We start from the raw sequence: 27,762 nt of genomic DNA on the forward strand, positions 1-27,762 counted from the left end.
TGGAAGTAGTACAGCTCTCTTTATTTTGTCAACTGCTATATTAGATGCCATACTTTGAAGGAAAATTGTATTAAAAAATAAATTTACATAACTGAACTGCAGCATTCTTGATGTACTGGTAGTTTTCAATTTATAATTTTAGAAAAAAAACCTCTCTTATAAGGATGGCAAGTTCTTTCACTGAAAAACAGAGCACAAAGTACTTTTGAGATACAAAAATATTTCAAGCCAAGAATCTACTATGCAAGGACTGGCCAACCATTTCTATATTACACACAAGGCTTGTTAATTGGTCTCAATTGTCTGTGTGCAAAGTGATGAAAAATACTATAGAAAGCTCTAATTTTACCAAACATCTTAAGAACAGCCTTTCAGAATTCTGGTTTTGTTTTAGTGAGAGAAATTTCATATTTAGTTTCAAATATTCAGCATTTAAAAACCAGCTACAGGTATTCCTGACATCTTCCTTAACAGAATAACATTAATGTAATTGATCAAAAAGCATAAACACACCAGATTTATACAAATACTTGGATATACAGAGGGAAAACCAAAGAAAACTTTCAATCTAGTGATTCAGTGAAAGTGAGTGGAACTTCAACACCGAACATGGTTAGATTTTGTAACACTAATAAATTACCTCAGTAATTATGGTGCAGTTACAATCTTTATGTATTTGTCTTCCCGCATCACCAAAATAACTAACTGCTATATGGAGACAACCACACTCAGAATTTCTGCAATTTACAGGGAGGACTTAATTCTTATGTTCCCACCTGCTTCGTCAGTGGTCAAAGTGAAGATTACTCTTTTGCAAGAAAGCATTCACTATGTAATATATCTCAACCTTCTCTTCTGTCCTTAAGCTTGCTCCCCTGTAACGTACTGTAAAACAAAGTGAAGATGATCTGCCTCCACCACATCAGGTGTTATGTTCTGGTAGCACATTAGCACACACAAATCTCTCACTCTGTTCACTTACCATTGTGACCTACTCCCTTTTCCTGTTTAGGCCTCACATTTCATGTTTATCATACCATTCTCACACCTAACTTTAGATCTATAAAATTTTAATATACTCTGAAAACACAAAAAGTTCAAAGATTAGTTTGACAACTAATTAGCACAACAGATTCTTAGTTAGGAGGCCTGTATATTGCTGCAATTGAAGTGGATGAGTTATACAGCAAGATAACATACACCTAATTCACAGTGCTTTTTCTACTGTATGGTTTCTCTCTAGTCATTCCACTCCTTTTCATGACATTTAGATATGTTGGTATGTTTAATCTCATTTATTTCTACTTCTAGAAGACAATTGTTACATTAGTATGAAGACTTTGGAGACAGAGAAAGCTACATTTTCAAAAATTTCTACAGCATTAGAATTGTTACTACTGAATGAGTTCATAGACTTCTTTGTTCAGGTCCTTCTATTAAAGTTAAATGTACCAGTATCTCCTCTCTTTTCCCAAGCTGCAAGCATATAAGGTGAAGATTTTGCCCCCAAGCCCCAATGCTCACAGGAAACTGTCTCTGAGGTCATAAAAATGAATGCTTGTTTAGTTCTGTAGCAGCTTATGCCACGTACCCATGTAACAGGTTTCCAAAATAACGAACTAGCTAAAAAAATACCAGTTAACTAAAAAAATTAAAATTCATATCTGACTTGGAAAAAAAGAAAAAGGCAACTAAGCAGTTGCATGAAACAAGTAATGAGGCAGTGGTCCCCCATCTTTTTGTTATTAAATTCCCAAATCCAGTTCATTGCGGGACTGCCAGCTATCTGCTTCTGGTCCATTTCTAAATTTCTAAATTTAGCATATCCACAGAAGAATGTTTTCTTCTGTTTGCTCCCTCTCTCTCTCTCCAGTCTATTGGCCATTCCCTGTTTCCTGTCTCACCAGAATACTGTATGACACTTGCAGCATTGCAGCCTACTGGTGGTCCCACATGGCAGAAGAAAATGATGGTCTGGCAACACTTGTCTAGGTAACACCATATATTAGTGCCTTAACAAAAGCTGTCAGATGAAGAATAGGAGATTGAATCCTCTGAAGAAACTTCCTTCATACTTTTATAATAAAAGCAATGTTGAATCCTGAGTTCAGGAGCCACTGAGCAGCTCTTGTTTTCTCTGCTCATTTTACCTCCATCTCGTTTCCTTTCAATCTTAGGGTTTGTCCACCTCAATGCCAGTGGATCCAGTCTTTGGGAATGAAAACTCATGAAAACTGCAGAAATTGTCATGTTTACTGTAAGAACATCTGCAGGGTCATATTACTGGCATTTAAAAAAGCCAGGTTAAGACAACAAACTTTCATTCACCCCTTCCTGTATGAATGGCCTGTATGTCAAAATACCTGAAAACTGCACTGATACAGTAGAACTTATTTTAACTTGCATTACGAATAAACTGCACATGCTGTTTTACAGACAATATATATTTGTAAACTTGCTCATGCAAAATTAGTGTGCACAACAGGGATACTGGTTTTCTAGTCCCCACACCTGTAAAAATGACATTTATGTCTGCTCTTTTTGAACTGTGCCCAAACTCTCTTTTTAATATAATAAATCTTACACATAATTCATCTGCCAGCCAAACCAATTTATGAAGCTGAAACAAAAAAGAATAAAAAGTTATACAAAAACCATGGTGCACCTAGACACTTGATTCCCACCTCCCCCCCTTTTTTGTTTACAGGTAGAAAGAATGAATAGAAGAAAAAAAAAAATCATGGTCACAAAATTTCGACATTTTAATCCTAAACATTACAGGGCAAATGGATGCTGGAACTTATTTCCATACACCATGAGTCAACTTTTTAATTCCCAAATGTGGCCAAATCCACTGAAACAAGAGTGGTTAAACTCTGGACTATGGAAATACATTTCTGAAATAAATGCTAGAAAAGCAATTATGGGAAAAGCCAACTGTCCCCATAAAGGTAAATAAAGTGGAACAATGTATAGATTAGATACTTTTTCTGTTTCTTACTCATAACCTGTCAATTCAGTGCATCATATGGTTCAACATAATGGTCCCCATTTTGGACAAACATCTAACTAGTGTCCATTGATTCCAAGTTAGTGGATGATGAATCTTTTTGGATACTTTCAAAGATGGCTGCCAGCTCAGGGTTAGAGCTTATCTGTGACTGAAATTCACTCATTAATGGACTCTTCTCTGCTTCTGGAATGGTTAGAAGTGCTGCTACAGCTCTCATAGCAGATCGTTTTAGTTCGTCTTGCTTTTCAAATTCCTGTTTCACTGAGTTCGCCTTTACCTACGGAAAAAACGAAAATATGTTTGAAACTTTACTTAACCCTCCCTCTTACACCCACCTTAAAAAATGTACCTTAAAAAACCATATTTCCTCACAAAATGATCTAAGCTCTTAAAAAAATCAACCGAACGAAAAATACCCCCAAACATCTTTTTAGCAGAATTTTTACCAGCAGTTTACAAACAGACCAAAGCTTCAACACTGCAAGGCAAGCAGAAAAAAGTTGTAAGCTGCCAAGTCAATCACCAAATCAAAACAATTATCGCAGCCAACCTTTAGCTAGTAAGGTCAGTAAATGACATTAAACTGCTATAATTGCAGTACTCCCAGCTTCCAGAGAACAGAACTTTTTTTAAAAGTTGACCTTCATTAGAATAACTGCTTAACCTTCTGCTGTAATTCTCAAAGACGTTTCAGTGATACAAACATAAATTATAATTAAAGGCAGTCAATTTTCATTACGCGAAATATAGCAGACTATAGTAATGGCAAAGCAAGGTAAATCAGGCAATAAATGCCTGTCAGAGCATGCAGGTGAATCAAGACCAGAGCAGGAATGGAAGGAGATTAATTACAAAGATCCAATAATCTTGTAATATACATGAAGAAGAGGTGGGGTAAATGACAAAAAGCCTAACAAAACCAGGACTACTTTACACTGCCTTCATCAGCCAAATGCTTGTCTGAAATAACATCATCATCAGAAGTCAGAAAAACTCTCAGTATTCCAGTTTTACTATTTATAATGAAGTGAGATTTACAAGTTGTCCAAGTGGCAGCTAAATTTTTAAGGAACGAAAGAAAAGGCATCAAAGAAACAGAGGATTTTTAAAAAGAAGCTTACAAATCTACCTCTCCGTTTGTAATTTAAATAAATTTAACACTTTTACAGAGATCCATTCATTTCTAATCTAATTATCCTGCCTACTGCAGCTTATCAACTATAACTCAGGAAATGCTGCAGCAGTACAGAGGTATTCTTTACACACGAGTTCATTTATATTTCTGTAAGAAAACACAAAATAATGAACATAAGTAAACAGAAATACCTTAGTTGTACATGTAGCACGCAAAGGTTCGACAAGCCTGTCCAATCTCTGCAGCACCGCGCTTGGACAAAGGGTAGACAGTCTCACCAACATTAAAAAGGTGAGCATCTAGGGTGAGGAAAAAAGCCAATTCAACAACAGTTATGCCTGGCACAGATATGGAGATATATTTCCTACAGTGCTGTGTAACCTTTTGAACAGTCACATTTTAATGAAAATGGCAAATGTAGTGAAATACTTAAGCACATGAAGTAATATTTTTACCATTTCAGTCTATTCACTATTTAAAAAATATTTTGACAAAGTTCCTGCTTTCACAGAGAAAAATGACAGCTAACCTTAATATCATAGTGATCCTTCAGACCATCTTCAACATGGTTTAAGAATTCAAATATATCTAGTCTATCCAAACAGCTATCCAATAGAGTATACATGCACTCAAAAGCTGCTTTCCTTATGTCCAACCCATCATCAACTGTATGCTTAAATGGTCCCATTTCCACCTGTGAGTGAATAAAAAAAAAAAGTTAAGTAACACACTTAAAAAAAAAAAAAAAAAATCTACTTACATATATTTAGCACTGTTTTTCTCAGTTAACATACCTCTCTGATTAATTCCTTTCTGACTTTTGTTTCATTGTAAAGATGAGGAAGCACAGTATCTAAGAGGTCCCTTATCAAAGATGGTTTATTGTGGGCAGCTGAATTAAATGTCACTAGGGCTACTCTCCTGACATTGAGATCTGGGTCCTCCAGAGTTTTCAGAAAATCACCTGCAAACAGATACAGTAAGAAAGAACCTATGAGAATCTTTTTCATTTGCAACTTTAAAAATATCTTTGCTTAGTTTTAAACTTTCAAAAAGACCTATTTAGTGGACGAGTTATTTTAATGTAACAGACACCCGCTATTTCAGTGACTACACAAATAAAGATTAATTATAATCATACGAAAAGTATTAATAAAATTATTATATAGTATTTCATATAATGAAACAGTAGTAGAAGAAACACCATCAAAATAAATGGCCATCACAATGACATTTCAACTTTTTTATAAAGATACAGCATGTAAATTAATGAAAATTACATTTAACCTTTCCTTTTCTCCACTTACTAAAATTCTCTCAAAATATGCATTGGAAAACCAATTTCAATTTCTGCAGTTCAGGAATTCGAGAACACCGCTAAAGGAAACTATCAACATACTGATTTTTAACCCCCAAATGGGCATACACTGAGAATACCTAAATTACTATAAAATAGGCCTACTCAGTATATATTAATGTAGCACCACATCTCCCCATCCCATCCTACCTTTGGGCATTTTTAAATTAGATTTTTCTATACTTCCATAACACAGCCTTTTAAAAATGAATGACGGCATGAATATATCCTGAATGTTTGTGAAGTTGTACTAGCAACTTCCATGAGGAGTGAACATTTTCGAAGGAGAAAACCAACAAGGTGTAAAAAACAAACACCCACCAAAAAACTGAGTAACAAAACTCCAAATGACTGAGATTTTTAAAGCACTAGATACTGGTAGCATTTCAAATTTCAATCAATAAATATTTCCAGAAACCAAAGGGGCATGGCAGCTTCAGTAGGAGGGGGAAAAAACCTACAAGCATCATTCTTGAATATAATATTTAAAAAAAAAAAAAAAGTGCTTAGTGATGAAAATAACACATAGTAACTGACTTAATTTCCCTATAAATAAAACCTTGCTCTTCACAAAACTTTATGCTTTTAAGGATAAATCTCTTTGCCCCGTTAGGTTAAGAAGCACAGAAGATTTTTTTATAGATCTTTAAACCTGCAATTAATCAAGCATAAAACATTCACCATACCATATTAAAAAAATCTACAATACTTTGTTATACAAATGAGAAAAGATAAAAAAAGCCACAGCATCCCATAGATCTTTATCATACTGGTGTTACATCGAAAGCTCTGATTACATTATCCCTGTATAAAAACATACACAGTTCCAAATGCTTTTAGACCATAAGCATTACAGAATCATAACGACCTATGTTTACAATTCAAAACCTGGTAATACTCAGAATAATTCACACAAGCATACATGTTTTAAGCACTGAATGTAAAATATTCCCAAGACCACACTTCTGGGTGAATATAGTACACCTTACTACATCAAACTGATATAATTTTGCAAAAACACAGGAAAGGAAATCAGCTTTTGGATCCCATCCTACTAAAAACCCTAGCTTCTTGTATTGCCCATCACAGATTCAATACATAGACTTTTTAATCACACTATTTTTACTGATCAGAATTCAAATAAATTACTGTTAATATAAATAATTGGCTATTATAGACATATCTTGTAACTCTTCTAATAGTTATCACTAGCAGCTAATTCTAGTATCTTCAAAATATTTATTTCTGGTAACACAAAGAACAAATTTTAAATGTAATTCTATTGCCTGAAAACATAGAAGCTGTCAGTATAAGTAGAGTACTTACCTATGCAGTTCTTCAAGAGTGGGTCTATGGGTTGTGGATGATCAGAAATAGTGAACTTAACAGCAGTAACCACTGAACTTCGAGCGTATGAGGACCCTAATATGAAACAAAGGTGTGAACATGCAAGATTAAAACAGAAAAACAACAGAATCTAAATCATGTTCAATGCCACTCATTCCTCGTAGACTTCTAATATTCATAAGAACAGCAAACAAGAAATGCTATTTATTACTAGCAGTGCAATACGTAACTCAAATAAATCTATGGATAAAACATTTTAAACAGGGGAAAAATACCATAGCATTGTAATAAGCATGTAATGTTATCTCCTACAGAAAAATTGAACAATAAGCCTATTAAAACAGATTATTTATGATTACAAATAGGCCTACAAAAAACCTCTCCCCTCTATAGCAGAAACACGTGAAGAAAACATGTGAATATGGTTCTTGATATGAGACTGATTCATTATGTGCAAAGATCCTTCCTAATCCTCGAAAATTTCAGAACCCTTATCTGAAAATCAGGAACATAGTAATTTACACCAAAAGCTCAAAATGTTGCAATTGGTTTGTTAATTTGTCCCTTAGTCGCCCATGCTCCTTCTCCTTTAAGTTTATAGCTCCTTCTTAAATGTAACATTGTTAATTGAAATATAAAGTCTGAAAGCAGAACACAAGTAATTCTTGTTGTGCATGACTAACAACTTCTAGTAAAAATAGAAAACCTTAAATTTCCATTGTTTGGTGGGGGGGAGCAAAACTTCAAGAGGATCACAACATTTAAGGAAATAATTTGAAAAACGGATCAATTTATTAATAGGTATCATAAAGCCATCTCCTACGATACATACATGCATTACTACTGCTCCTCACCTGATGCCAAGTATCCCTTCAGTCGTGGAAGCAGAGTCTCTGGGTCTATTAACGTAAGCTTGCCCAAGCATTCAGCAACAACATTCCTTGTACCCTCTTCTGCACATTCACAGTGTTTCAGGAGTAAGGCCCAGATGTTCTCAACATATGGTTTGAGACCAATCACTGATGCAGAGCTAATTATTTCTTTCAAGGAATGCAGAAGAAGGTATTGCCTCTTAGGTTGACTGGTTATTTCTTGTAGGACAAATGGCAGATACTCAGGAAGATTGCCAACACTAATACTGCCTAAGGCATATGATGCCGCTGACTTGACTTCTTCACTAGGAGAAGAGAACGCTTCCAGTATTACAGACTTCAGCTCAATTTGTCCACTTAAGTCAATGTGGTGCCCAACTTCACCAAGAGAAAGCAAAGCCAAAAGACGAATGGAATCTGTGGACCTTGAGTTCTTAACGTCTTGAATGAACTGACCTACAACAGCCGGTCCTTCCTTAGGGCAGGCTCGAGTAAGGGCAGCAACACATTTGGCAATGGAATAGTAAGACTGCTTGTGAGTAAGTGCTGTGCTCTGCGAGTACACTGGACCCGTTAGCATGCGTAGTAAATCCATATAGCCTAAATTATTTGTACCAGTCACAACCAAAGCTTGGAAAAATTCTAGCATGGCACTAAGTGCTCCACCCTGAAGTAGGGGTGATCTTACCAGCCCAATAAGTTCATTGAGAATGGAGCCACTAATCTTTGACAGGGAGGAAGGATATACTTTAGCCAGCGTTGTCAGAAAACTGATGGCCATCTGTGATACATGCATATCACTTTCGCTAATCAGAGGTGGAAGCTCATCCAGGACTGCATCAATCATGGCAGCTGTCAAGCTGTCACTGTAATTCTTAATTAAAATATCTAGCGCAGAAAGAGTACCCAGCTTCAAAGCTCGCTGGTTCTTTCTCAAAAAAGAAGCAAGAATAGGAACTCCTTCCCCAAGGACTGGTCTCAAATCTATCTTCAAAGGAGAACCAGCAATCAATGTCATGGCCTTCACTGTAGTTAACCGAGTGATCTCATTCTTCAGTCTCTCTAGAAAGATCTGAAGTGTACTAGGCAGGTCTGTGCCTAGACTGTCACCAAGGCTACAAATTATTTGACCCATGCAAGATATTGCCCTTTCTTTCACCTCCTGATCAATGTCAGCAGCCTTTAATCTCTTGATTGTACAAGTAAACAAATCTTTGATGTAAGGAGTAGCATCAAAGGAAGTAGGCTGGTCTAAAGGACGAATAACCTTCACAAGTTGTTGGGTAACCAAAAGTGCCTCTGATGTTATCTTGTAAAATGGGTCACCAACACAAGCTACAACTGGAGGTACCAATGCTTGAACATGAGGATGAAAGACTTGGGGAGAATGATTGCAGAGGATCACATACAAACAGGACAAAGCATCTATCTTCAGATTAGAAGAACTTGATTTGTCATTCAGTGAAAAAATTATTCCTGGAAGAAACCAAAAAATGTATTTTTAGGGCAGGTATTTATAGAGTCTGCTATAACACGTTAAAATTTCTGAAGGAAGGCAGCTCTACTGAATTTATGTTTTCTGGCTCCCCATCTTTTTGAACGCTTCCAAACCCCTTTCATCATTTTATTCAACCAATTAGTTTTTAAGCTTCCTCTATGAAAAGATATGGGCCATTCAATGGTTTATGACATATTTTCTTAATTATAAAGAAATTCTGAACCTTTAACATTTCCAACCTTACTTTCCACCACTACTTCAAATTTCAACATTTTAAGTTTTAAAAGCTGAACTATGGACAGCATTTTTCTCTGTTGGGATGGAAAAGAAGGCAGTTTGATCTTGTAATTAAGAAGCAAATTAACTTCTTTTTTTTTTATAAAGAAGAAAAAACCTTCAATCTTCTTTTCAAGATTAACGGAAATATATAACTAAAATATTTATATGGATCCACATAATAGCTGATTATTTTGCCATTTTATTTCAACAGAAGCTACACTTCAAAGCTTTTGCAAAATGTGCAGTCAGGACTTAAATATTTTGATGTTTCAGAACTTCACATACCATTTATTAATAAATATTTAAGTTAATGCTGTGTTTCTCATACCTGGTACAAGTACAGGAACATGTTGAGTTAGGGCTCCAGGTAACACATTTACTAGCTCAGTCAGCATGTTAAAGCAGCACTGACGTGTCTTCACACTTTTCTCCTTCATCTGTTTGTGCAAGGCTTTAACTATGTTGGGAACCTGTAATCATCACACATCTGTTAATTGATTCAATAGCTGGCATTTCTTTCATTATTGATCACTGGGGGAGGATATAAAGAAATATGTGCAACCTAACCCTCTGATTTCTCTACAGAACTAGAGAAGTTATAGAAATACTGGGAAATAAAGATTCAAAATAATTGCTTTTAAAAAAAAAAGTAATTTAGCTTTGAAAGGTGATTTGCATTAATAAAACCATAGAGAGCAACAATTGAAAAGTCAGCTAAATAATTCCCTTAGAGAAGTTTTTCAGCATTATCCTTTTTATTCTGCAAGTAAAATACGTTGCAGCAGATCAAGTTTTATCTTGATCATTAGAGCTTATGTCTGGATATAGAATGCACAAAGTAACTCTTGCTTTGGCAATCTGGCTAAATGACATAGGACATGCAACTTTCACAGGTGAGTAAACAACTGAAATTAAATAAGCACATTTGTACAAGTCAATTTCAGTTTCTAAGACTACTGCTGCATTTTTTTTTGGGCCAGTTTACCCAGCTTGCTCTCTATGTTAGTACTACATGAATAAACTGCAACCTGTGTATGAAGAAAGCATGATAAAGCACATTGAATGAACTATCCTTATGAACTTCAATATGTCTTCTCAAAGATAACAAAAATCTTCACAAATAACCTGACTCTGAAGCATTGTCAAAGGTGTTTCTCCTTGTTCCATTGCATCAGGATCACAAAGCCAACTTTGCACAGGTCGAGTTTGTTTTAAAAGAGAAAGATATGCATGAAAAACATCTGCTTTAACATTCTCTTCACGTTCTTTGAATCTGGCTATTAAAGCAGGAGATACAGTTTTGTAGAATTCCGGAAGCATTTCGTGTCGTGTGCTAACCACAGCATCCAGACATTTAGCAGCTGCACGCCTCACTTTCCAGCTCATGTCATCATCATCACTATATTCATCATCGCTCCCTTGAAAAAATAAATGCATATGTGCAAGTCTAGACAAGCAAAGCATTAAGTTTTATTTTAAACAATTAAAAAGAATACAGTTGGGTTCTTTGCATAAGATGCACTAAGAAATAGGTTCAGAATTATGTTAAAAACCATACATTATAAAAGCCTTCTAAACAGCCTAACTTGTAATTCTAAACCAATTTTTTCATGCTAGTCTTGCACACATATTAATTTAAGCTGCCAACAGGAAGAGGAGCTCCCCATCATATTTCCAGCCTGACTACTGATTTAAAGGATATTCCTCCTCATTCATGACATAAACAACAAAGGAACAATGAATACTAGCTGATCAAGATTCAACAAATTATTCTGTCTGCTTCTTTCTAGGGGTGGATCAAACTACACAGCATCCCCAAAAATAACAAAAAAGTATAAAATAAACAATATAGATTTTTCAGGTCTTAAAGCAACAACTATGCAGCTCACTCCTTCCTTAAGTAATGAGAATGTTATGCTCTCAGTTCAGATTACTTGTGTGTCCAAGTCTTCACAAAGCTTACATCTGGCAATGCTTGCCACCATATTAAAAATAAAATACCTTATGCCTTTCAGTCTGAAACACTTTTACCCTACCGAAAAATATTGAGTCATTTTCAATCTATTCTGATTTTATGCATTGGGTACCAATATATGATAGTGGAAAGTAGTGAGAAGCCTTTCCCATGCTGTATATGTATTTTCCATTCATTAATTGATGTTCTTACTTTAGTTATATCACGCCACACACTTCTGATTTTTCCACCTTTCAAGGATTTTAAAAATATTTATCTTGTATTTTTATGTTCACCCTCAGAACTACTGATCTCCAGCAACAACATCCTATACTTTTATTCCAAGAAGTGAGTTCATTAGCTATGTTTAAAAGAGGCACAAAATAGTCAAATACTGGTACTCAGGAGTAATATCACCCATACCAATTTTCTCAGATGGGTGCAGGATCAAAAGCTCATCCTCTCCCCCAAACCAAAAAGAGCATATACCTTGATCATCATCATCACCACCATCAGCATCCATAGCATTTTCATCTTCATCTTCATCATCGTAATTGTAATTAGGATCATAAGTAAGATATTTAAGACAAATGTTTATAATAGTAGATACATGAGGATAAACTTCTTTAGGACACCTGTGTAATATAAAAATACAATCAATGTCAAATTACTCCGAAGTACTAAAACATTCCTAAAAGATTTCATGTTGCATACTGTACTTTGGAGACATTAGCCAAGACAACTTTAAGGCATCCATCTGAACTACAGAAATTCGAAGGGAAGGTCAGAAAGGGCAATGCCACTGTGTAACAGGATCTTCTAGACTGGAAGGTTGCAAAGGACTCAGATATGCCTTTGGATACCAATTTTTTATCACGGCTATTGGACACAAATATTATTAGAATACTTTCCACCTCTCGTTTGCACAAACAGCAGTGCAGACACAACACACTGCTTAAGAGTTAAGTTACCAGCGAGTTATAGGAACTGTTTCAGCACAAAGCTTGCACAAGAATATTTTGTATGAAGGAGACTCTCTCTTGACAGCTTACAACCAAATGACACACTATTAGATCTTAAGAAAGCCTGAAACAGGTACCCATGAATGACTTACCTCCTAACAAAAGATTCAAAGGCTTGAATGCAGTACTCTCGTAGTTCATCATCATCTACATTACAAAACTTTACAACCAAAGGAATTATTTTCTCAAGATATTCACCTGGTAAGAGAAAAAAACAAGCTAAGTAATTACTCTCACCAAAAAACTTCAAGGTAAAAGATAATTTATGTATTTTTCTTACCTATTCTATGACCTGCTTGCCTACTGATAGCAGCAATACACTGTATATAGGTCCTAGTTGTTGACATGGAATCATTTTTAGACAGCTCTGTCAACAGATGTTCAATGAGGTCAACAAAAACCATATTGCCACAACTCATGACCAGGTGACCAAGAGCAATGATGGTTCTTTTCCTCACAGCAAGTCTTGGGCTGGTCAGCTGGGGGAGCAGACAGGTCAGAATTGAAGGATGGAAGTTAACAAGCAGTCCTCCTTGCCTTAAAACAGACAAAACACAAACTCAAAACCAATTGAACCTAGATAACTTTGTTCATATACTGTAAAACAATCCTTCAAATATTCCCCAAACATCACAAAGATTCCAATCAAGTCTTTAAATTTCAGTTTCTGGAATTTTTTAAAAGAAGAAATGAGTTTAAAATATACCCTCAAAGCAATAAACATAAAAATAAGCTTAAAACTACAGTTCTCAGACGATTAAATAATAATTGATCTATCAATCAATTATCTTCAATACATTCACTTTTTTTTTTTTTTAATTAAGTTTCATCTACACTTAATATTACCATATTATTTCATAGAACTTTGAGTAATTTGATTTTAACATTTGGAAAACTGAAGTTCAAGCTTTAAGGAATATTTATGAGCATTCACCAGCATATTAAAGGATGGATGTTTACCTGCTCAGCATATCAGCCATAATATCCAGTGCCTCAAGTTGAACAGACACATCTTCCTGCTTGGCTATAGCACTAGTGAGACGCCCTGTGATCTTTTTGCAAACATTAGCTGCTAAGGCAGAACCTGAAAGTACAACCAAACCTCAGCATTTCCATAATATTAAAAAAATACAGTTTTTAACACCAGAGATCATGTTTGTGACTATGGAAAGCAACTGAATCTACATAAAGAAGCTTTTTCCACCCAACAAAACGAGCTTAAACAGCCACTGTGTTTATTAATGTCATGTACGCTCTGCATTAGTGCTGAAAGACTATTTATGTACAAACACACTAAGCAGGAGGGCTTCTTGTCCCAGAAGGTATACACAACAGAAAAACACTGATTTTGGAAGGGCAAGCAATGGAAAATGAAGGCCACAACAAGTCTAGAGCAATAAGTGAAAGGACTATAGGTAAAAATGAAGGCATAAACTGTATGGTAAGGAAAAGCACAGAAGTAGATAGAGCCACTTCGAAAGAATGGCAAAAAAAAGCAAAATAAAACAACTTTGCACAAGAAGCTACTTAAAAAGTACCTGAAATACTACTGAAACATTTGAGAAAGGGGGGAAAGTTCATCTCCAAAGTATTTTAAAATACAAGTAAAAATGTCTTTACAACAACTTCATAGTTCCCCCTTCCTCCAATTGGCTAACATTATTTCAAGTAATTATGAGAAGGAACTCATATCATGGTAATGACTGCCCAGTGGTTAGTACTCATCTTCACATGCATGAAACTCTTCTAATCACATTTTGCGAATTTCAATGTGAAATTAACACCATTCCAACCTATGGTGAATCTAGTTTATATGTATTGTGGCTCATTCTTAACTACAACTAAAATTAAAATATAACAACTAGACAGTCTATTGTGTTATCATGAAGGCTAAGACAAAGATACAACAATCTGTGTTTGAGTTGGGAGCAAGAAATTGTTGTTTATTTTTATATTAGGAATATTAATTATATTGAAAGATTTTGCTACATTTTTGTTTGAGCTTTACCTCCACCAAAAATATCCTTTTGTTTTGTGTAGGCAAACAAAAGTGTAAAAGCTTAAAACAATTTACTTAAAATTAGTTATTTATGCAAAGCTTATGCATCTCACTGCTGCTTGATAGAAGCAAGATTTACACATCAATTTTCAAAAAGGATATTAAAATCAGAGCTTTTTTTTTTAATTCAAGGGACCTCAATCTCTAAAAATGTAATTTCCAAAGCCTTTTAAATCACTCTCTATTCTCATTCATATCCTACACTATGATATCTGAGAAGCACTTGAGTAAAAAAGTAATGCTATTAACTGATGTGCTGTTCAACATTAGTATCTCTTTTAGAGGAAAGACTGCCTTCGTTTAAACCTGCAGGTAAGACTTTCACTAATTTAACAGGCAACTGTCAGAAACACAAGGTACTTCCCAAAACAATTCCTGGAAAGTGAGATAAAAAATCAGACGGTTAAAGAAAAATACAAGAGTTGTAATCAATTTTAAAGTGTACTATCAATCAAAAACCAAGATGAGATTTAGCTATTACTGCAGCCTATAACTGCTCCACCAGGCAATTATTAAAATAGAAACTTTTACACTCAACTTGTTATACTGAAGTTCATATTCTCTGAGCTTGCTTTCCACATTAATGCAATCCTTCAGTAAAAAATAATTTCTTAAACTAGTAGAATTTGGCAATATAGTCAGAGAAGGAGAAACTGAAAGGGTATTTGTGCCATATGTTTTTACCCTAACCAAAACTAGTTCCAATGCCAAATTAACTGAATCCTCTTCCCTAAAATCCCCAACTTTTGTTTTTTTTTTTTTTTAATTAGTAAATGATACAACTACATAGCCTTGAGTACAAAATGTCTTACCACTGGAAGCTGGGGGGAGTTCTCCAATCACAGTTTTAAGACCAATGCTTGAAATGTCACGTAACTGTTCTTTATCTGAAAGCATGTTTGTACAGAGGGTATCTACAATGGTCTCCACTTGATACTCCTTCACTTTACTCACCAGAGGTCCCAGGCTGTATAAACAAGAGGAAAGTATTACATTGGCAACAATATTATTTCAGTATTTTGCATTCAAGTCATAAACTTAAGGCTGGTTTTGGTAGCAACACAAAGCAGAATTTTAAAATCTGAAAACCTTCATCTGGTGGGACTGATAACTTGCCTCCACCATTAACCTAGTAACAAAATACTTGTTTAGTACATTTTTTTATTTGGAGCTGGAAATTGTTTTCGTACGGCTGTTCTGCTTCAGTCTCAAAACCAGAGTCCCTTTTACTTCTCAGTTGACAACAAGATTTATAACAAAAATTAACCTAAGCCAGAGCCATCAGTTTATATGCTTGACCATCACTGCCTGCTTAATTCACAGACAAGTAAGCAATACTCTTAATTACCGCATCTTTATTCTATGGAACGTTTGGATTTGGTCACGGCTCTATGCAGTAAGACAAACCCAAAATACATCTTCCATCCCCAAACTTGTTATATGTAGCCCACTGCTGCTACCCTTTTTTGCCTGGTCCAAGAATTCACAGGGGCAAGACCTAATTACTATAAAAAATGCCCAGCAGAAGCAAAAGGCAGAAAGCAAGACATGCAAACAGGAGAAGGACATGGACAAGCAAGGCCTTGCACTCAAGCACTGTGTGTGACTTACTGTACGACAATAACCAGAGTAAGGTTCAAAATTTTGGCATCAGAGGTCTGTCACCACGTTAGGCAAACCTGGAGCTTCTCTTTCAGTGGCCACGCTCACAATGCCTTACCTCCCATGAACTCAGAACAGTGTTTGCACTTGAAGCACAACACTTAGATTAACACCCAGGAATATGCAATTCCCAAGGTAATCACCTATAGCACTTTCCATGCCTTCCTTCACAAACCATAACCTGCTTGGTTTCCTTCTCTCCCTGCCCACCCTATTCATGTGGTAAAACCTGCTGAAAGTACCTGTGTGTGTGGGCCAGGAGAAGGGTGGGCGGGGAGGCAGCAAAGACAAAACATATTTGCCAAAACCAGGCACTGAAATATCACTTAAAACTAACTCAGTTTTGTTAATGCACAGAACTTGGGACTAATTTGACATTAGTCAAACTAGGGCACAGACATCTGAAACTGCTGCTTTATGATCACATCAATGCCACAAATTCAGGAAGATGGCAATTTACTAATTTTGCAGAGTATTTCATGGAGATTTACAGATAACATTAAAATAAATACATGAGAACAACTTTGGGGTTACATTTTTAGAAGATACAGCATACAGATATCTCAAGAGAACTGTTACTTGAGATATTGACTAGTATCTGATCAAAGGCATAAAAAGAAGCCCTTTAAGTGCACAGAAATGAAGACGTAATGGATGGTTTCTCACTTGCTTCAGCAGATCCTGCAGAAATGAACAGCTCTGACAGAGCCCCCTTCATTAAAGGCAGTCGGACCTCATGCCCTAACCTGACACTGCCCTTTAATTTAGGGAAAGGGCACTGCACTGGATTCCTTAGATTCAATTAAACTATCTCTACAGCCACTAAACTCCCGAGATTAGGGGGTTAGAGGACCATATCCACAATCTAATCTGGTCATTTTACTGTTTCAGTAATGTTAAATTAATAACGCATTATTAAAATAATTTCTGAACACTGATACTGGTAAAGACTTTTTGCCTCTAACTGAAAAACTCCTGATAAATCCATACACAAACATCTGCAAACACAGATTATTACCAATAATTATCTCTGAGACACAATACATCAAGCCATCCCTGGGTGCAGTTGAAACATTTCCTCCAGTTGCTGAAAAAGTCCACAGCTTTCTCCACAACTTCATTTCACTCTTCAGTCAAGCTTTCCCTTCACTGTGATTCACTGACTCATCGATATACACAGTTTCTCTTCAAATACACACCACTGTCAGTGGCTACTCACAGCACTGTTGCACTCAGCTACCCTTGGTGCATAGTAAATTGTTTTGCAAGCAACACAAGCACAAATCAACTAGAACAGAAACCTATAGAATTCCACGGTAAAATGACTCCATAGTAGTCCGCAGAAATTAAATTTCCTACACATTTCAGTCAACAGACTACGGTATACAAGGTTAAAAACCCCTTGTTTTAAACCTGAACTGTTGAAGAACTACTGAATTATTTTGATTTAAATATATTTATTTTTCAAATGCAACCTATGACTAATGAAAATAATCACAGCAAGGGCCAGTCAATCAGATTCATCTCAATTAAGAATAGGAAACACTTCTTTGCTACTGTTTTAAAGATGACCAAACCACTGGAATGATATTCACATGAACATGATAAATTACAGTTTCTGGAAAGCATTAAGCCATTTTCTACCTGAAAAGAATCAGCATCTTCAGTCCTATTTATTCAGCCTATTAGTTCAGCAAAGCAGACATAACAATTGTGAAGTAAATTTTACAAAAGATTACCTCAAGCTTTTCTGGCCCTCAAAATCAGTAGATTTCACTTACAGACCTTATCATTAGTCCCAGATTACAAACCAATCTTATCAGAAGTTGAAAATAAACTATAACCTTCTTGTATAAAATCAGTTCTGACCACAAAGCTTTTGCACTTAAGCCTGTATTTTACACACTTGAAGGCCAGTTTGGATAGTTTAAAGTGTTCTTTGAACTTTTCCCTTTCACGAGCCAATAATTTGTGTCTAGGTTCTCTCAAAGTAAAAAGTTCATTCAGATGCCTATGGAAATAAACACCAACACACTGTCTCCTTTAAGTTACACACATTTGGAAATAAAGGTGTTCATAGCATAGCTCCATATTAGGAAGATAGACACCAACATATAATCAATTATAATCTCCAACTGGCATATTTTAACAGCTGTGGAATAAGCACATTTACTTACAAGGAAGAATTAAAATTCACAAATTTAAAAATAAAAAAAAAATTATTCAAATCACTAGTAAAGCATGATGTGCAGTAGTGTATTCAGAATGCTTTAAAGCTGCTGAACTGGATCAGCCACACAGCAGCCAATACATGCATCATCCTGTTCACACTAATGACTCAGACTCACAGCGTCAGGCAGAGCTCCCTGTATTGAACTACTGCCCAGACAAGTCACTCTCATAAATGCAGAGAAACTACAGTTCCACGAGGGAGGAATCACTGAAAGGGCTTACTTTAATCCCACCTTTTTTTTCCACCATAAATAGATATATATGTGTATGTTTGTCTTCTTACTGGTTACAGGAAATATTTCACAGTGTGAACCAAGAAAAAATTCTATGCATAAGTTTAAATGGCAGAATATCAAAGTGTTCAAAATGAGAAACAGCTCATCCTTAAACACATGAAACAATTAATGTGCAATTTGGGCCAACAGAGCATTGCCAACATTATCAGCAATGAGGAACAAGCAATATCAACACAATATCTGGGCTTAGAAAAACCACACTGCTTGAGTAAGCCAGATGCACAGAATTTTAAAAAAGCCACAGGCAGTGTAACTACTGCTGCCACAAGGTACACAGGATACCATGCTGGACTACGCTTACAGCTATAAGCTAAGAATACGCTGTAAGAATAGCATTTTCCACACTCCCTGACTGTAAAACAGCCTACAACTATCAGGTAAGACATAAACCATCCCTTCAAAAAAGATGGAGAAAACAAAAATACATTTAATATTTTACAAGCAATTAGGAAAAACAAGGTAAACAACCTGCCATTACTGACATAGGTTTTATCTACTGCCTGCAGTAAGAAGCTTAACAAATAAAACTCAGTTCCCTTCTGTAGGATCAAAGATTACAGCAGGCCAACTTTTACTTCCAAGAGTACTAATGCAGCTCATTAATATCCATTTTTATTCAGAAATGAACTGGACAATCATCTTGCAAGGTAGCTACCCAAGTACCCATGAACCCAAAAACTGACTTCTGCTTTGCTGTTACATGTTTTATGCTGCCCCAAAGCAGCACAATGTAACTGAAAGGAGCAAGAACAAAATCACCAGTGTGCTTTGTAGAGACAGTAAGAAAAAAGTTCATCTGCTTTTTAACCAATAGAGCTCTTCTTACTCCAGTGTGAAAGCAAGCAGCGGATAAGGCAAAACCAGGAACACTGCTCACTTGCTGCTACGCTTGCCTAAAAATAAATACTGCTTTATGGCTGCTCCGAGTTGTTTTAAATCTGCCGTGTGCAGTGACCTCAAGAATCAAATCTTCAAAGAGTGAATCTTAGGGAAGAGCTTAATTCAGAGTGTTTCCACTGATCTACCTGCAGAGGAAGCTCCCCTAACAAGCTGCAACACTTTTCTCCCTTCCTCAAGGAAAAATCTACCTCAAGCGCAGATAGAGAAGTACATTGGGTTGTCTTAAATTCTCTTTCTATGAGAGGAAATCTCTACTTTAATGGGTCAAGTACCAGTCTAATGAAAGTTACTGCTGATAGTCTCTGAAGTTCACCACAGCATTTAACTTGAGAGATCTAAACACAGTTTATGCTTTCCTCAGCTGAAAGTGCCAAGAAATCCTTAACAGAAATACGCAAGAGCACAAAATATTTAAAATTAAAGTCAAGAAAAATATGCTGGCTGAAATTAACTTCCCAATGAATCAGGCTTACACCCAGTGTTGTAGGAGATGGAAGACTTCAGATCAGCTTGAACTGTCTTAAAAAAACCCTATAGCTTAATAGTGTTCAGCCTCTCCCATCCTTCACCCCCACCAATGTTTCTATCAACAGGTAGAATGCAGGAGGTAAGCACTAAGCCAAAACAAAACTAAGTCCCCAAACAAGTCTGTAACAAAACCCGATAAGAAGCAGTGTGAGAAAAGGAACAAGGAGTACAAGAACAGCTAACAGGAAGCAGCAGCAGCATTACGCTTAAAACTGTCATGAACAGTATTTTGAGTACAAGCTGCTTTAAGAAGAGAACACTCTAAAAGAGTGGCGGCGATTTTTTTGTATTCAAGCATATCTGCAAGTGATTGGGATGCCAACAAAAACCAAAACAACACAACTTGATGCATTCCAGAATGTACATGTGTCCACCTTCTATATGGATGTTCACAATTCACCTGGTAACTTTTCCACGTTTCTTGTCCCATTGAAGTAAATTTAACACTGTTCCTTAACATTATTTGGATTTCTCAAAAACACTCCAAGCTTGGAACAGATTCTGTCACATTAATTAAATCCATGAGATTTATCAATATATCAAAGTAAACTTAAAAAATTGAAGAACTGTTAATAAGAACAGGACATGCCCACACAGAGGAAGTAATCTATTTTCCCATTCTCTTCCCTTTGCAATCTTTCTTTAATGTTTTAGTAAGCATTACTTATACTTTCAATCCTAAATTCTGACACTGCCATTTAAGATTGTGATATGTGTCTATGTGCATTGATCCAGACTTCAGAACAACTTTAGGATGTACATTAGAAATGAGTACTGCATGTATGCTGCAATGTAACTTTTCCACAAAACGCTAACTCATACAAAGACAATTCTAAGCCTGAGCCAAGTTTCACAACAATATGCTCTTCTGACTGAGCAGAAGCAATCTGTTTCAAAGCCATGGAACCATGAGGAACTCAGACATTCCAGAAGTTTGAATTAAAAAGAAACAGGGTATTTTGTGTTGTTGTGAAGAGGAGATGCATAAAACACATTTTAACAAGACTGTATCCCCGGGGACAGTAGTGAAAAAGTAGTGACAATTATAGTGCTAATACACCTAATATCTGGCTTGAAATTTGACATTCCTACACTAGTTTGTCTGTGCAAGATTTTGGTGACCATCACTTAAAACACTTCAGAAGCTGAAGCAAGCACTGCTTCTAAGTGCATAAGCAGAGGTACACACAGGTTTTTTCTGCTTTGCTAGTCTGACAGGGCAAACTACGAAGAATAACAAGCTGAAACAAACTTGGCTAGTCACAATGTGAAACTTCTCAAGCTCTTGTGTACCAAGTTTACTTCAATCCATACCTCACAGAATATAAGTAGTGTATATGGACTATTAAAAAAACCCCTGAGCTCACAAACAAGAAACATTTTCAGGAACACTATATGCCTTTTAAGAGAGGCTCTCTTTAAAGCACACGAAAAGTCAGAATAGCTAAGAACAAGAAGTCATAAGAAATGTAGCACCTCTTCAAAGGGTGCTCTGGAAAGGCCACACCATATGTAAAGTTCAATAAGGTGAGGAAGAAAGGGCAGTGAAGCAACAGAAGTCTCTGAAAAGGCAGGTAAATGCACCTTGACCCCATAAAACATTTACAGTTCCTTTAAAGCTTGTAAAACCATTAACACAGTATTCTGAATGTTAGTGAAGAGGTAAGTTCCACATGTGGTAACTGAGGCCATATCTTTACCATTTTATGTTTTCATCTCTGCTTGAAAACAACTCCAATACTACAATTCTTCCCCTGCAGATCATCTAAGGTCTCACTGTCTAATATCAATATGGCAACTACCACTGAATTACAAGCTTTTTATACCTATTTAGCAATCAAGAATTATCACCAAAGAACAAGTGTGTCACTTGAATACTTTCAGCAAGGACTGCATGTGCTATCTGGTGCCTGAAACCCCAAATATTAATCCTCAATGTCAACAAAAGCTAGTTTTTTAAGTTACAACAATTAAGGCAGGTAGTCTACAAGAACAAGGGTTCCTTTGTGGACATCAATTTCATATTATTTTGTGTAGCAATGCTTGCTTGAGTTTACAAAGGTGCTTTATATTGTTCAGTCATCATACAATTCTTTACTACACAGAAAAAGAATACCTACCATTTGACAGCTAAGTTTTGCACCTCACCATTTTTATCTTCCAGTAATTTCAAAATCATCTTCACCACCTTTCTTTCACTGTCATCATCCAGCTTGATAGAATCTTTCTGTAGTTCTGTCATCAAGTCATTAGTAGCCATAAACCTGACAAAAGATGGTAAGATAATTATTGCTAAAGGAATACACGTTATTCACAGCGCTCAGGATTCAAGATTCTGTTTCCATCATTTGTTATCAAACAAATCACATTTCACATTGAATTACTGGTGTCTGTTTTGTGATGCAAGTAACATTTATAAAACAGAAAGGAAGAAAAACTGTATTTGAAAATGACAATAACTTTGTGTTAGGTCATCACCTTTCTGTTATGAGAACAGCTACATATTTTACTTCCAGCATTTACATTATATTCCACATGATCTCCACAAAGAAAAACTGTCACTTTCACAGATTTTAAATAGTCCTTTCATTAGCTATACTGACGTTGTAAAAAACAAGCTTTTTTAAAAACTTTGTTAAAAAAATTATCTCTGCTCTGAGTTTATTTTAAAACAGGTTTTAAGCAAGAAGCAAAATATAGTTTCTCAAACATTCTCCCATAAAATTCACAAAAGCCAAACTTCAATTAACGAAGGGAGAAATAAAAGTTAAGCTGATGTTCCATGTGTTTTTCATTTTCTTGCCTTGTACAGAGTAGCTTGTTTACAGCCCAGAAAACAGCTGATCACATTTATCCAGCCCACAATACAAGATGCCACACTAAAGAACAAAATGAACTCTTGAGACATCAAGCAAATAAAATCATCTTTCATATCAATTAATTTACTATTTAATAACAGTCATATCCACCAATAGAAGAACATACTGAAAAATTACTTTCCAAAAATATTGCCTTTATGCCTTCTGTTTCTTTTCCTTCTGAAGTCTGTGTCACAATCCATATTTCAGAATTCTGAGTGCCCTCTCTTCTCAGAAGCAGCAATACAGATGTATTACTCAATTATGAATCCCATGGGCTTCAGTACTGACACCAACCCCCATTTGAAGCCCCAGACAACAACGGTTTGTAGTTAAACAGTTAAGGGTGACATTTGGACTTCAGGCACATCAGCCTCAAGCAGACATCACTTTAGCTCAGGTCATGCTTGGAGGGCTATCTCTGCAGCTTGACACACCAGATACTACCTTTTACTGAAAATGAAAGCCAAGACTCTGCATAATCTTGATATGCATGACAAATGCCAGATGCCTAACCTCACGTAATGGACCTCAACTTGTCCTGTCTTTTAATAACCCCAGTCTAATAGTCTCAAGGTGTTTCTAAGATAAGACCACTCCTTTTTCACTCACTCCAACAGTCCCACTGAAGCAAGTCTACAGTCTGACAGAAACCAGATGTGCACAAAAACAGGCTGTGAATGCAAACAGCATCAGCCTTTAAGCACAGCAATGAAAAAGGCTACTTGGTAAGTAAAGGTAACAGACAGATAGGACCGAATTTAAGGATATACATGAAGTCACGCAGTACTAGAACACTCAAAAACAGTTTCCAAGTTACTGCTATATTTACCTCCTTCTCTTAAAAACTTAATAGCCTCCTCTCACTTCCTTGGTCAACAGCTCCTATTTCCTAGCCTTAGAAGTTCATGTCCACTCATCACCTACTTGTCAGTTCCTAAACTAAGCAGAGCTTGCACATCCTCAGTGCACCAGCAGCCCCTGCTCTCAACTACAACTGAGTTCTCCTGCTAGACTCCTTCAGTGAAACATGACAACCAACCCAAACACCATAATGGGGTGGGGAGACCAGGCAGGTTTAAAGTAGCCGGTTTTTCTAAACATAGTTTTGAGTAGTTTGAATGTGACTTTTAGTCACAACTCCTTCTGCCTGCACATCGAACTTTACCTGGTGCAAAGCAGGCAGCATGTCAGCACCTCTGTACTCAGAGCAGTCGTTCTCCTCCTGCAGTGAGGACACTCCTTGTCCCACAGCCAGACTGTAAATTGCCACCTTACATGACTGTTCATTTTAGGACTTAAGCCCAAGTTTCTGTGTGGACAGTAAAACTGCAAGTATGTACATCTTCCAAGAAGTACATATTCCAACTCTGCATCGGACAGGTCAGTTTATCCAAAAAAAGGAGGATTACATTTTGCAGTAGACTGCTTACTTGAACAGAGGTTTGCCTTCTGCACCCTGATATCAACAAGTTAACTACACTGTCCCTATTCAAATATATGTGATCTAAGAATAAATACACTTACAATTACTAGAACCAAATACTATTTCATCCATTATGCAAATACACAACACACATAAAGTTTCATAGAATGTTACTCCATAACAGTCAGTTGGTAAAGGTCTTTCATCACTCATTTTTCATGGTTTGTAAAGTTAGATTTTAATCTATGCTAAGAATAAAAAAGTGTTTGCTACAATTGCACTGGACAGGTATAACCTACCCCTTCTATACAGAAAGTTTTAAACTCGTATCAGTCAGAATTTAGTCACAAATCCATTGGAATTTTCAGTAAGTCATCCTCCCCATACGAACAAAATGGAAATCTCACTTAATCACAGAAACAAATTAGCATGAAAAAAAGTAAAAAATATTTTGTAACATTTAGAGGAAAAAATGTTTAAGTCTAGTTTCAGAATGATTTAAAGAAATCAGGCAATTCTGGTTTGTCTCTTTTTAGACTAATCAATTTTTTTTATTAAAATTTCCAAAATTTCTAGTCTGAACTCTCCAGGTAATATCATGCTATTAAAATTTGAAAGAAATTGACAGAAAAATCCCACATCACATTTGTGTCCAGTGCTAAAACACTTTGTCAAAACCTAACAAGATTATTCAAAACCCAACCCTATAGTTAACTTTATCACCACCTCTGTTTTCCTTTAAATTTTAATCTACTACGAAAATATTTGTTTGGATGTCATCTACTTTAATCACAAACTAGGCGCTGTAATGTTGCAGCAAAACAACAAAACACAAGTGCATTTTATGCTTTTTCCCTGTCTGTATTGATATATTCCCATTGACAAGTAAAGCCTTCAAACGTGACATTCTGGTTGCACTCAATACAAAAACCATGTAATTATTTTTAACTTAATGCTTTGCTAAAGGTACTGTGTAAATGTATTATCTCTGCTGGTTTTTAACACCTTACTTGTATTATTTTATTTTCTGACATTTTGCATTTTATCTGCTATTAATTTATTACAAAGCAAGCAAATGATCCACTAAAAAGTAGTGCTCTTGTGATAGATCCTGAACTCAAAATTAAATTCCAGTCTTGTCCCCATAAGACAAGGACTCTGGATTTCTCTCTCTGGATGGCACAGGGGCAGTACCAAACTATGTGAGGAGCACAAAACTCCACTGACTAAAAGACAGAGCATCCAGAAGGATGTGAGCTTAGGATCACAGAATCACAGAATCATTTGGGTTGGAAGGGAGCTCTGCAGATCATCCAGTCCAACCCTGCTGCAAAGACAGGGTCACCTAGAGCAGGTGACACAGGAACGTGTCCAGGTGGGGTTTGAAAGTCTCCGAAGACGGAGACTCCATAATCTCCCTAGGCAGCCTGTTCCAGCGCTCTGCCACTCTCAGTGTAACAATGTTCTTCCTCGTGCTCAGGTGAGACTTACTGTGGTTTAGTTTATGGCCATTCCTCTGAGTCCTGTCACTGGGCACTACTGAAGAGAGTCTGGCACCATCCTCACCCAGCTTTGAAATAACTATGCATTAATGAGGTCCCCCCTCTTCTCTAGATTAAACACACCCAGCTCCTTCAGTCTCTCCTCATAAGGGAGATGCTCCATTCCCTTTATCTTCGTGGCCCCCCATCGCACCCTCTCGAGCCTGCTGTGCTGGCTGCCCCTTCCTGCCCCTATTCGTAGAATCATAGGATCCATGTTTTTTGAAGTTGGGAAGAGACGAGGGAGGTCACCTCACGCGACCTCTGCTTCTCAATGCAGCGCCAGCTGCTTGCTCAGAGCTTCGTCCCTTCGGCTTCTGAGCATCTGCGAGGTCAGGAATTCAGACTTCCACCCTCCCCTATCCCCACTCAAGTCAGCAAACCTGGCGGCCGCTCGGCTTCTCCCGGCTGCTAGAGATCTCTGCCCACGACGCATGGAGGCCGCGTCGGTGCCCGCACCGCCGCGCCCCGTCCTTCATGGGCAGCGAGGAGGGGCGCTCCCCTCCCGGGAACTTTCTTCCCGGGGTAGCACCAGCAGATTCGCGCCCATCCCCGCAGCCGCGGCGCGGACACAGCCCGGGCCCGCGGCACCGGCCCAGCCGCCGGGCACCTGCCCCCGCCCGGGCCGCCGCGGCACCAGGCCCGGGGCCGGAGCGCAGGCGGTCGCAGGGGCAGCGCGGGCGCGGGGCCGACTAAGGGCGCGGAGGGGCGGCGGCGGCGGATCCCACCTGAAGTCCTTGTCGCTGGATGTCATTTTCTCCAGCAGGTTGGAGATGTGGTACGAGGCGCTCGCCATGTTGACGGACCCGGCCGGGGCGCGGGGGGGAGGGAGAGGAGGAGAGCAGAAAGCGGCGGCGGCGTCTTCCCGGCCTCGCCAGCTCCACTTCGCCCGCGGCTGCAGGGGCCGGGCCGGGCCGGGCCGGGCCGGGCCGGGGGCGGCGGGGCGGGGGCGGGGGCGGCAGCTGCGGCGGACGCGGCGGGCGGGAGGGGCGGGCAGGCGCGCGCGCGGCCGCTCGCGCTCGGCGCCGGGTCGAAGGCCGGCGCTCCTGATTGGGTCCGCGGGCGGGCGGGAGGTGCGTGCAGCGCTGTGACACCCTGTGACGTCAGAGCGTACGTGGCGCAGCGCGTGCGCGGGAAGTTCAGGCGCCGCGAGAGAGTGGCGGGAAGAGGGGAGGGGGGTGCTGGTGACGCCGGTCAGGACTGCGTGTCCCAGCGTGCATAGCGCTCGCGCCCAGCCGGGGCCACTGGCGGTGCACGCCGGGACGTGTAGTTTGCAGCGCGGTGGGTGTCCCGCGCCGCGGTGGCCGCTGGGATGCGGAGCCTCGTTGTGGCGCGGAGGAGGCGGTGGGGACGTGGAGTCGCCTGAGGGAGGGCAGGCTGAGGCGGGGCTGGGAGTGAATCTCTGCAGCTTGGGTGCTGTCCGTATCAAAAGCGTTCAGCAGGGCTGTGGGTGCTTCGCAGTGCTCTGTGTGGCCATTACAAGTCCGCGACATACCCTGGTGTTACAGGGGCTGCAACTCCTGTTCTAGGCCCCCTCAGAGGTGCGGAGTGGCTCCCGTCGTAGCTGGGCACGCTCAGAAAAGTATCGGATGATAGCTAAAAATACTGTGAAAAATAATGTGCTGTGAAAAATAATTTTCTTGGTAAAGGGAGACATCCTTCAGTTGGTCGTGGTTCGCTGAAAGCAATTTGAAAATGTGAGTGCTTTCAGAGGCCTCGGAAGCCAAAGGATGTGTTTTAGAGAATGGGGCATTTTTGTGTGTGCCATTACTTTTCATGTCAG

At 38.1% G+C, this 27,762-nt stretch overlaps 1 protein-coding gene across 1 annotated transcript; it reads right to left on the bottom strand.

Annotated features, from left to right (window-relative positions):
- Window positions 1-26,918, bottom strand: CAND1 (cullin associated and neddylation dissociated 1). The gene is made up of 15 exons (XM_048300474.1): window positions 26,708-26,918; window positions 22,275-22,418; window positions 15,349-15,503; window positions 13,438-13,561; window positions 12,758-13,014; window positions 12,570-12,675; window positions 11,945-12,090; window positions 10,627-10,919; window positions 9,830-9,971; window positions 7,707-9,200; window positions 6,832-6,927; window positions 4,943-5,112; window positions 4,678-4,842; window positions 4,340-4,447; window positions 1-3,290 (listed from the first exon to the last, which is right to left on the bottom strand). Exons 1-15 carry the CDS (start codon window positions 26,773-26,775, stop codon window positions 3,066-3,068), a joined length of 3,693 nt encoding a protein of 1,230 aa, XP_048156431.1. The 5' UTR covers window positions 26,776-26,918; the 3' UTR covers window positions 1-3,065.
- Between the last annotated feature and the right edge of the window lie 844 nt (window positions 26,919-27,762).

The sequence above is a fragment of the Corvus hawaiiensis genome, chromosome 4 (genome assembly GCF_020740725.1).
Source record: "Corvus hawaiiensis isolate bCorHaw1 chromosome 4, bCorHaw1.pri.cur, whole genome shotgun sequence".
Lineage (NCBI taxonomy): Eukaryota > Metazoa > Chordata > Aves > Passeriformes > Corvidae > Corvus > Corvus hawaiiensis.